This window comes from Cetorhinus maximus, chromosome 1, assembly GCF_964194155.1.
Source record: "Cetorhinus maximus chromosome 1, sCetMax3.hap1.1, whole genome shotgun sequence".
NCBI classification, from domain to species: domain Eukaryota; kingdom Metazoa; phylum Chordata; class Chondrichthyes; order Lamniformes; family Cetorhinidae; genus Cetorhinus; species Cetorhinus maximus.
This window is the reverse complement of record NC_135879.1, coordinates 81,280,783-81,292,851: the sequence shown is the minus strand read 5'-3', so window position 1 is coordinate 81,292,851 and position 12,069 is coordinate 81,280,783. Positions and strand designations below refer to the sequence as shown.

At 41.3% G+C, this 12,069-nt stretch overlaps 1 protein-coding gene across 26 annotated transcripts in view; it reads left to right on the top strand.

Moving 5' to 3' along the window:
* LOC144681317 (calcium/calmodulin-dependent protein kinase type II subunit delta) overlaps nucleotides 1–12,069 on the top strand; it is a 331,255-nt gene that overhangs the window by 295,229 nt on the left and 23,957 nt on the right. For 10 of the 26 annotated variants that reach the window (XM_078542962.1, XM_078542967.1, XM_078542924.1 and 7 more), the window contains 3 exons: nucleotides 2,101–2,160; nucleotides 2,722–2,766; nucleotides 4,679–4,727. In XM_078542962.1, the coding sequence (XP_078399088.1) occupies nucleotides 2,101–2,160; nucleotides 2,722–2,766; nucleotides 4,679–4,727 (154 nt within the window). The remainder of the gene's footprint in view (nucleotides 1–2,100; nucleotides 2,161–2,721; nucleotides 2,767–4,678; nucleotides 4,728–12,069) is intronic. The other 16 variants (XM_078543010.1, XM_078542986.1, XM_078542992.1 and 13 more) reach the window with 2 other exon arrangements.

Here is a 12,069-nt window from a genome sequence, read left to right as displayed (position 1 = left end):
AGATATAAACTACGCAATTGGTCCTGATTTTCAACGTTTTAAGTTAGTCATGTTATTGAAATACATGTATTCATTTAGCCTGAACTGTAAAAGCCCATGTAAAAAATAATCTCTTCTATTTGATGCAAAATCCCTTTTCTGAAAAATACAGGAGAAAACCTGTGATCTCTTTATCCATCTCTCTAAAACATTATTTGATGACTGAGCAGTACATGTTTAAATTTAATGGAAATGTTTCAGAATGCCTTATATACTATTCACAAAATTGACTAAAGCAAGGCCAAATTAACATCAGACAGGTTTTAAAAACCTTTTATCTGTGTGTGGATCCATTTTTAGATTTTTTTTTGAGTTTCTGCAGTTCTTAAGTTGATAATTTTCCTTATTCTTCCACCCTCCTCTCTCCCCCTTCCCTACCCGTTTAGTTTTTGTCAGATTTTACGGATGGATTAAAATGCAAATTTTGAGCTTTTGGTTTTTTTCTATGAACAAGTTTCAGCGCAGATAGATTACTTTATTGATACTGCACTGCTGTTCTGTGTGGATGCACACCTTTCAATTGGTAGCTGCTGAGTAATCGAACCTATTAAACCCTGGATTTACAAGAAAGAATTGCTAGAGAGTTGATGAGCAAAACTGAGTAGATGAGAGGTAGAATGTCAATAAAATTAAGGGCAGCATTCTCTCTCCCCCACCCCCCCCCACCCCTGACAGGGCGATTGTGCAGGAGCGGGCGGGTTCCTAAGCCGTCATTTTATGAGGGCAGACCAACTAAGGCCCGCCTGGCGTGACATCCGCCCGGAAGCATTATGCGCTCCATGTGCAGGCAGGCAGGGGGATTCCCTGAGCAAGTCTGTGCGCTCTTTCGCGCATGCGTGCGGAAGAACGCACAGACCTCCCTGAGGCAAAGTGCTGCCTTAGGGAGATCGGTAGAACTTCTAAAAATTTATTAAAGGTAAGAAAAAATGTTCCTGACATGTCCCCTTATGCAACACTGCCACACGAGCTGGGACATGTCCGTAACTTTTATTTAAACATTTTCTGAACATTTTAAATCCCTCATGCAACCTCATCCCGCCCATTCATGCTTTTTCAGAAGGCCGCCTAGGCTCTTCGCCTGCCCTCCGACCTTAAGGTTGGACAGGCAGGTCCATTAATCATTTTAATTACTTTTTTAATGGCCTTAATAGGCCTTTGACAGTTCAGTGGGCATGCAGCTGACTCAGCTGCGCGCCCGCCGAACTGAAAATCTGAATGACACGGGGTGACGTCGGGACGCATGCCTGACGTCACCCCGCGTCATTTTACGCGTCCGTGAGGGGCCCTGCCCCCGCTCAGTGACCGGAAAATGCTGCCCTCAGAAAAGTTGTAGAGGTAATGGATATTTTGAAAGGAAATGGTGAGTGGCAGTGTGACCCACTCCCCATCCTCCTCCCGCCATCCAAGAGATCGCCAGGGCTTCCAGTTAAGATGTTAAGTGCCTGGTTATGCGCTGTCCCTTTTTTATTAAAGTGATGTTATTTCTCACATCTACTGTCAAGATATGACAGTTCGTATATGTGGAAATGATCTGTTTTGTCCAAAACTTAACTGTGGAGAGGCAATATTAATTTGAAAGGTTGTAAAATGTCAATGTTCTCTTCTCAGCACTAAAACTTTATGCTACCACTAGGTTAGGAGGGGGAAAAGAATGCAGCATAAACATAAATATTCTTTAATATACTACAATGATGACCTGAGCTGAATTGGAATGACATATATATATGTGATGTGTTTGGAATATCTGATAATTTTGTATATTTGTGCTGCTATTACTTTTTACACGTACAATGTCTTTCAAACTTAATGTAATATTCTTCCTAATTCTTGTACTCCTTGTCAACCGAATTAAATGTGTAACCAAATACATTTTTTCTTCTGTAATTTTATATAACTTCATACGGTCAATGGAAGTTAGAAGTAAAATCTTAGGAAGATTGTAAACAGCCCACATTACTTTCCAACGGATGTTCGTTTGAAGTTGGTTTCAGGGTGGTCCAATATACAGTGGAAATGTTACTTTTGAGGCTTATATATTTTCTATTTTTAACTTATCTACAGATAAACAACAAAGCCAACGTAGTAACCAGCCCAAAAGAACCCATACTTACCCCAGCGCTGGTATACCTGATTCCTCTTCCTATTTGTTTTTTTTTCATTTTTCTTTTGCTTTCTGAGGTACCATGTGATTATCAGTACATACCTCTGTTCTGTTATGTGGGAAAATCCAGTGTAAAACAGCATATTTACAGTTGTTTATCGTGACACTGAACATGGTTGTTACTGTTTGCATGTTGTAGTGGCAGGGCACTGCCTTCCCGCATGATACTTTTAGCTCCTCCACTGATGTCAGCTACAGTACCAAAAGAGAGGCTGCTCTAAATTTAACAGCACAAGTCGTTGACTTCAGGGAGCTAACAGAAATGATGCTAGACAATTTAAGAAACTGCATGCCGCTACTGTAGGTAATTAGGCCTTTCCTGCAGGATGCTCAGGCAGGAACTGCTGGTAGCAGTAGAAACCCATTCTTGTTTTTGTTTTTTTTTTAAATGTGTTTATGATTTTTTTTCCACATGGCAGTAATAATATTGCTTTAGCCTCACCATTCTTGTAGTTGGCTCTTGCACATTTTGATGACTAAGATAACTTTGACCAATGAGAGTTTTCTTTTATCTTGCTCAGGAGCCCCAAACTACTGTAATCCACAATCCTGCTGATGGAAATAAGGTATTCCAAGATCTGCTCACTGGTTTAAGCATTGCAGAACCTGTTTCATAAACAGACATAGCAAAAGATCTGTTAAATTAGGGATTCAATCTGTGACAATTTTAGTTTTGAAACATAGAATATCCTTTGAAGAAAATATAGAATATACAGCTGGAGCATTCGACATCTTGGGTTTTGCAAAGCTGTTTAGCTTGTCCTTTTTTTCTACTTGCAGTTTGATTTTCTGTTTTTGGTTGGGGAGAGGAATGCATGGCTGTTCAGTAAGCTTTTAGTCTTCTCTGTGTGTGTTCTACTCACTTCATCTTGGTGAACCTGCAGGTGTACACAAGCATGCAGTATAGTCATCTTCATCTGTGTTGTATGGTTGCATGAGCTAAAGAACAGAGGTAACTTGTTGGCTGTTGGAAGGTTACAGTCATTTTGCCTGGGAGCTAATGGTCCATGCATTCAATGTCAGTGTGTGAAATGGCCTTATCCACAGGACATGTTGCATTGTATAAGTACTGCTTGAAAACAATACCTCGCCATTCTCCTATTCCAAAATCATGCAGATGCGCTTTGTAATTTTTAAAATTTCTTTTTCATTGTTAAGAAGACATTTAGTGGTTATTCACTTGAACTGAGTCGCAAAGTAATATGAATTGAACTGCACACTTAACTGAGGTTGCTTTCCTTCGCAATTAAGATTTTAATGTATTTTGCTGATGGAGAATTATGCAGAGGACAAAATCTGTATTTCAGTTTTGCTGGTCCATTTGCTATGAATTAAACTAATTTTTAAGATAACTAATTTAAAAGGTATCAGGCACAATATGAAGTGCCTATGTGCTGTTTTTTATCGTCTATCTATAGTGCAAAACTATCATAATTGTGACAGTTTTGACAACTATACCTGATTAACTGACATGATTCAAGAAAATTGTGAATAGCTTTAACCACCATTGTGGTACATCTACTCCTACAAAATGTTAGTTTTAAAAGCTTCCTCAATTTTATAATAGCCACTAAATGCCTGTTAATAGTTCATTTGGTACTGCTCAGTTACATTCGAGCTAAAGTGTTAAGTTATGACAACTCATGTTTATTACTTTCAGACAACAATCAAGAATTTGTTGATGTTTTCTTTTGTCAGTAATTGCATGTTTCATGGTTGTTGCACATCCTCTGGATGGTTTGTCATGTAATAGTGGAATAAAATTTTTTGTCATGCAAATATAGATAGCTTCCCTTCTGCTTGTCAGTGTGTTGATGGGCCACAAGACGTAAACTGTACAGACAATAATTAACTGCGTGTATATGTTTTTTTTTAAGTGAATGCATGAAAAATGTGTCAGCTCTCATTTTGTTTCATTATGCAACCTCTCTCAGAAACTGCCATAGCCCTCTAGGAACAGGGCAGTACCTATTGGAAGCAACTTGACATTGTTTCACTATACCATACTGATTCCAGGTCACTTTTGGGTATTGCTGTACCTGTTTCAGATCTATAAACTGCTTCCTTATTTTAAAATTTTTAACCAGTTGTACTGTCACAGTCTGTAGTATCATAGGAGTAATTCATGAACCAGGTTTACTTTTAAAATGAGTTTTCTTACTGAAAATCGTCTTTGTCTCAAAACAAACTGATCTTAGTTTCCAGATTCATTTAAGAAAAGGGTTTAGGCTGTTTATTGTGGCAATCATCTGAAGAAATTTCTAAATGTAAATAAAACTCTTTTGAATAACAATCTGGCACTTGTAAAGCCATTGAATTCTATAAGGGAAGCTAAGTTTTAAATGTTACCTGCATCTCTTGCTTTTTGCATCTGTGTTCTCCACTTCAAGCTTTGCATTTGGTATGGGCTTATTCTTCAAAGCCTGCATGCACATAAACTCAGACTCTTCATAAAATGGTATCTTGCTTTCCTCTTAGGAATCCTCAGAAAGTACCAACACCACCATTGAAGATGAGGATGTGAAAGGTAAGCTGAATAAAGAAATGTAAATCAGTCTGATTGAGGGGCCTAAGCTTAGTCTTCAAATGTTTTATTACCATATAAGTAACTATCAACGCCTTACACAATATTAGCAGAAAGGCTCCATCAAATCTGATAACATTATGAAACCTAATTCAGTGCTAAAAATCAATATAATGATTTTGGCATTAAAAAAGAAGTTTTGTATCTTTGGATTATATTTTAAGGCAAGTTGTTGGCAAGTCTGAAATGGGTTGTGTTGGTTTTAAAAATAGGGCAGTCAAAAAAAAAGTTTCGGAAAGTTTTAACAAATCAGTTATAAATTAATCAAGGCAACAAAACCACATATTTATTCATATATATGTATATGTAACTTTTTAATTTTAATCTAATGTGCCTTTATTTACATAGCCATTTTGCCCATTCTGTTTGGTTATAAATTTGCTTCTTTGCTGTTCAGATGCCAGTCTTCCTTGTTTGAGCTCTCCTTTACACTTCTTATTTAAAAATTAAACACTTTTCCTTCAACTATTAGTTCACTCGTTTCCCCATTGGGAATATTGCAAGCACATTGCTTAGTTCCTGCATTTTAAAAATGCATGCCATCTATATGTTATAACTTCTGTTAAAATATTATTTTAATTGTTGCTTTCGCTAGCATTCTTCCTGCCTGATGTTAAATGAGATGTATAATTAGTTTTTTTTTAATTAATTCTCAGGATATGGGTGTTACTATCAAGACCAGCATTTATTGCTGCCCTTGAGATTTTTCCAAAAATTCATTGCAATAACAAAAATGAGTATTCCTTCATTGTCATTGGAACAGTAATCTGGAATTCCCTACCTAACACCAATTTGGGAGCACCATCACCAAAAGGATTACAGCAGTTCAAGTAAAATGCTGATCAATACCTTCTCAAGGCAGCTAGCAGTGGGCAGTGATGCAGTCTTGCCAGTGCCACGTACATCCTGAGAACATTCTTTTCAAAGTTACATAATTCTCACTGTATCTGGCACAATGAAATTGTAAAACATCATGCAGTCTAATAGCTTAGTCTCCATTTGGCATTGATGTTGCATTCTCATTTTGTTCCCCCAAATGGCACTGCTTAAATCTATTCAAAATAAAGCATTGACATGCATAGCTAGGACCAATATATGGTAATTGAATATTGTGCTATGGGCTCTGAAAATTAGATTTTTTTACTGAAACCACGAGACTGGATTTCCATATTGGTGTTATTTTAATGGCAGCAATAACCTCTTCCTTGGAATAGGTTAAAACAGTGCCAATTGGAAAATCTAGTGTCCAATGTCCATTTTAAAAGGAATTAAGCAACTAGAGTGGGAAGATTCTTTTGTAATTTCCTTTTGTTTTTTTTTCATTTCTCCCTCCCAGCACCTTCCCAAATATCTTCCTTAATTGTGAAGATGGTTTGGAGATCAACTCCCAAATTCGGCTAATATTCTATAGCTGGTGAACTTTTGTGGCTGGGGTCCCAGTTTCTCATTCTTTGTATGAAATCTGCTTTACTTGTGCTCTAAAACACTTAATTCCACAGTTCAGCCTGGAAACACAGAATGTGGGGAATTTCAAGTCTGAACCTATGGGTGGAAAATTAACCCAAATAAATAGGCGGGTATTGGTCGTGTTGGAATGGCAAGTTGGGAGAGCGGTTAAAGTCAGAAAAAGCTGTTTCCTAACCAAACCTGCCTCTAGCCCGCTCACTTCTAGCTGTAACTGAGGCCAAAAGGTGGGCAGGCAGCCAAACTGCTTCAAAGAGAGCAGATTGGAACTTCAAATATGATAAATGAAGATTTAAACCTCACCTGTCATTCTATTTTTCAACTTAAGCTCTGGTCAGCTGGGTTTTCTGAGCATCAGGAAACCCAGCAGCTTCTTAGAGGCGAGTACTTGGCAGAGGCAGGAGGTGAGTGCTTTCACATATAACTCCTGACCCAGGCAACCCCCAACAACCCTCTCCCGAGACCATACCCCACCATGGAACCTCCAAACAATACCCCACCCCACCAACCATGAGGCCTTTGATCCTCCCCCACCAAGCCTCCCCCAGGGCTCCCATGCCTCCCCCAGACCCCTGAACCTTCTCCTCTTCCAATGCTCCCAACCCGAGACCTTAGATTTATCTCACACCAAGGTCTCCAATCCCACCACCATCTCCTTCCCACATCCCTCAGTCCAGACTCGGTTGCAACCCTCAGTCCTTCAGTCTTTTCCCCCCCAACTCCCTTATCCACCACACAAACATGGCAAGTTGTTCAGCGAATGGCCCCCTGCTCAAATGAAGAAGACATGGCTTTCTCAGTCAGGGGTAGGGAGGTAGTGGGTAGAATCCAATTGGCTAAGTCTACACAAAGCTGTGGAGTTAAAACTGAAAAGCATATACAGGAAGCCCCAATTCTGGGCTCCCATGACTTACTAACCCTCCCACTCCTAGCAGGTCACATGTTAAAAATTTGACCCTATCTTTTAGTTTCATGGGGCAGAATTTTGCTGTCGGCGAGCAGGAGGTGGGGCCCGCTCGCCAACGCGTAAAATGATGCGGGATGATGTCGGGGGTTCCCCCCAACGTCATCCTGCCCCATTTAAATATTCAGGAAGGCGGAGGTGCAGCAAAATCAGCTGCAGGCCCGCTGACCTATCAGTGGCCAATTGAGGCCATTGACAGGATCAATTATACAATTAAAGGACCTGCCCGTCCAACCTTAAGGTTGGTGGGCAGGCCAGGAGCCCAGGTGGGGAATAGAAAAAACATGAAACCTCATCCAGTGGCTGGATGAGGTTTCATGTAGGGTTTTAAAAAGTTTAATAAACTTATGATGTAAATTATGAACATGTCCCATCTCATGCCTACATGAGGGGGACATGTTAAGGAATTTTTTCTTTTCTATTTTTAATATTTTTAAAAGTGTCAGTGATCTCCCTGAGGCAGGGAGATGTGCACTCTTTTGTGCGCATGCGCGAAAGAGTGCACTCTCGCTTTTGGGGAATCCTCCCCGCCCACACAGGGAGCGCATAGCGCTTCCCGCCGGACATCACGCTGGGCGGGCCTTAATTGGCCCGCCCACGTAAAATGGCGGCAGGGCCTGCTTCTCCAGCAGGGATCAGCTCACCGCCCGCTGGAGATTGGGTCGGGCCCGCCCGCCCGACAGGCAGAAAATTCTGCCCATGGAATTCCAACGTATTTTGCCTCAGAAGTCAATTTTTAGTTTTAATTTATTTTTCACTTCCCTAATTTCCAACCTCAAGTTGGCATTACACCCAACCTATCCCCTCAAAAGTGGAACAATCCCACTTCTTGGTCAACTGAGCAGGAAGATTGAATTCGAAAAGGACATTTCTCTTACTCAAACTGCCTGATACTGATTAAAATAGAATTCGTATGCCACTGTTATTCTGTGAAAACTGACCAGGGTTAACACTTTTACACCTCCCAATGTTGGCCTTTAACTTGTTTTTTCAGTTGTGAGATGGTTAAGAAAATTGAGTTTGGAATTCACAGACTGATTTAAAGGAGTCATTTAACATCTGATTTTTAACATCCTATTGACCGTTTAAAGGAGCTATCTAGTCATATGCCTCATAATTACTGCACACACGGTTCAGATTTTTGTCCTGGGGTCAGGACCCTGAAGCCTGGAGAATTTCCAGGTCCCAACCCCCCATCGTGTTGGCGTCAGATGCCCAAAGTGATTTTTGAAGGGATCGCCAATCGTGGCCAGGGTGCGCACTCGCTGCCCAATAAAGATCGGCAGGAGGGTGCCTGAGGCTAGGGAACCAATGGGAGTCCCTCCAGCACTAAGAGAGCAGCAGCTCCACCATTAGAAGTGGGCACTGCTGATGCAGATAGGAGAGAGGGCATCTCAAGATGGAGGTGCCTCTCAGAGTTTATAAAATGTCTGCAATTAAAAATTGGCCACAGCTGTCAGAGCACCTTTGTGGAGGGAGAGCCCCCTCCCCAGAGTGACCCAAGTCACAGCTGGAGCTATTCATAAGTTGTGACTGCAGAGAGATCTTTAAAAAGCCAACTGGCAATTACATCTTTGAAATCCTTACTACTTTTACCTTGTTGCTGCAGCCCTCTTATTTTCTTGAGCAGTTCTCTCGCTGTTCTCCCTTGAGCTGGTGATTGATAGCAATTTTCAATTTACCTTTATTACTAATTTCTACCCAGATTAGTTTGCCTTTTTCCCCCTCCAAGGTCATATCTTCCCTGATCAATAAATATTGCCCCACTGCCTATCATTGTAGGTCAAATTTCTGAAATATTTTCTCCTCCTTTGACTCAGTCTTCCCTATATTCTATACATGACCAAGTTCTTTCAGCCTCAATAATTTCATACACCTTGGATTTTTGAATTCTAGAAGAAAGGGATCACATGGACTGAAGAAGAAGCTATCATGTCATCTCCAAATCTTAATGCTCCTTGCATTTTTATATGTATTTGAAAACTTAAATTTCTTTAAACTTTAAACTTTCAACACCTGATCCCTATTTAACCCTTTTGTCATACGTACACCTTTAAAATGCTTTCCTGAAAAACATGATCCCGTATCTCTCGATCAGCCGCAATCATTTGCTTGTCTGAGTCAGCCATCTGCAATCTCATTTGTAATTCTGAAAAGGTTTATGTCCTTTCCTTAGCTTTGTCACAGGTCAGTTCTCTTTAGCGGCAACCTAGCCTTCATATACTACATTTTATATCTGAATGCAGTGTGTTAGCTTTAACTACATTAGTCTGACTCCTGGGGAAGAATTTTTAGCTCGGCAGGTGGGTGCGTGCCTGACCCGATTTGGCATGAAGTTGTGCGAGATGAGGTCGGGCAAACATCCCAACATCATCCCACGCGATGTTTCAGCTGGCGGGCGTGCACAAAAGTCGGAAGTCTGCCCGCCGACAATTAAGAGGCCAGTTAAGATCATTAACGGCACAATTGTCTTTAAATTAACGTTGTCCAACCAACCTTACGGTTGGCAGATGGGCAGATCGGCCAGGCGGACTTTGCATTTTTCATGAAACCTCATCCAAGGACGGGATGAGGTTTCTGTTATTAAATGAAAGAAAAAGAAAAATCAATGGACAGCATTTTTATAATGTATATGTTCAGGTGGCTAATTGTGATGCTTGAACATTTTTTTTCTCTGATTTTAAAAACTTTATTGAATGCTTCTCAGGTCTTCAGCTCCCTGAGGCAGCTCGCTGCCTTCAGGGAGCTTTCTGTCAGCGCCTGCCCGTGCCCACACTTACATCAGCGCCCGCCCTCCTCCCACCCTCACCCTGGCAGCGCTGAGCTTCTTGGCACACACCGAGAAATCACAGTTGGGGGCCAATCACAGGCGGCGGTCCGTTCCCCAGCCGATCCCGGACCCGCCAATCGCGCCCACCCACTGACTAAAAATCCTGCCCTTGATGTCAAAATATTTTATTTTTCCATCCAATTTACTTCTGGAACTGTAGAATAACTTTTAGGCTTAAACGCCGATGTAACTGAACCACATTGTTGCCTCAATAGGCCAAATGAGAACATATTCATTCCACACATTATACCTCTTCTAACCCAAAGTAGATGCAGAATTGTAATTAAATAGGATGATTCCCAGTTGTTTCTGGGAAGCTAAACCATTGCTGCCATTCTGAAGTATAATACCATATCAAAAATCTGTTGCACTTCATGATTAAACATTTGTTTCCTACTGTGATAATGCCACAAGTTCGTGCTCCAATGCACATTGTTAGTCAAAATTTACTTTGGATGCTTAATCTTCAAGCGTTGTCACGAACAGAATTTTTATTTTAGTTACTGGATCATTGTTTTTATATTATTCCATTTTTGAACACTTAGTTTAGATATGACCATTTCATATTTAGCTCATATTGGGGTGGATCATTGATTTGGAATCAGCATTAACACTCCTATCTGTTTTCAGGTTCAATTTGTTACGAATTTGAGCCAGGATGAAAATCTAATTTAGCGTGGTAAAGCCAAAAAATCTTGTACAAAAAGCTGCATTGTCTCTGGAGTTGTCAAATTATCACTTTCTGTAATTTCATGTTATAATTGAAACATGAATTTCAATTCAGAATGATTTTCTCAAATTATTTAATATTATGTAACAATATTTGTTAGTTTTTCTGTATAATGTATAAAACTGGGAAATATATTTTCAAAAATAAGGAACTTGAACATTAATTGGGGATTTGTGATTGTTACTTTGATTCTTGGAAGTAATCAAAACTTCCTATGTGTTTGGCATATCTAAATGAGTACAAGTCAATTTAAAAACTGATCTCCATAGAAACCTGGGCCAGACTTTTTGGCTCAGTGAGCGGGGGTGGAACCCGCTCGCTGAGGCATAAAGTGATGCGGGGTGATGTCGGGCATGCATCCCGACATCACCGCGCGTCATTTAGATTTTCAGTTCTGCGTGCCCGCCGAACTGTCAAGGCCTATTAAGGCCTGTTAAGAACTAATTAAATTAATAAACTGAGCTGCCCGTCCAACCTTAAGGTTGACGGGCAGGCGAAGAGCCCAGACGGCCTTCGCATTTTTCATGAAAGCTCACCCACGGGCGGGATGAGGTTTCATGGGACAGAATTTCCCCGTCGGCGTGCGAGGTCGGGACCCGCACGCTGACGTGTAAAATGACACGCGGTGACGCCAGGCGAGCGTCCCAATGTCACCACGCACCATCATGATATTTTGGTGGGCGGGCGCGCGACGATCTCCGTTGTGCACCCGCCATTAATTAACAGGCCACTTAAGGCCCTTGAGGCTCCAATTGACAGGGATTTTGCGGCGCCCGTGCGATCTTCGGCTCGTCGCACAGGCGCAATGGGCAGGCGGGTGGCAGAAATTTGTACGAACCTCATCCACGAGCGGGAGAAGAGGTTCATACAGATTTAAAAGTTATTGTACAAAAGTTACTGAAACTTGCCTGTGTGAGCTGGAAAACTTCAAAATGCATACCAGCTGCTTGGACTGGACTCATAACCTTCAGGTCAGCACATTGCAGTGAGGATTTATTTTGTGGCCTGTAGGTTTCAGGGAATCTCCCTGAGCCTGGAAATGGGAGGTGATCTCTCCACTGGAGGCACCTCCTCTGAGGAGGAAGGAAGAACTAGAAGGGGGAGGAGGCAGGAGTGCACATTCAGCCTCGAGGGGAGCCACCTTTGGGAGGAGAGGCGCAGCCACAAGGGGCGCAGGGCCAAGAGGTAGTCCAAGGCGGAAGGGGCCCCAGAAGACGCCACAATCCTGCTGCTGAATCCCTCAAAATGTAAGTAACAGTTGTAGTTATGCACTCTAAATCGACTAGACTTCCTGGCT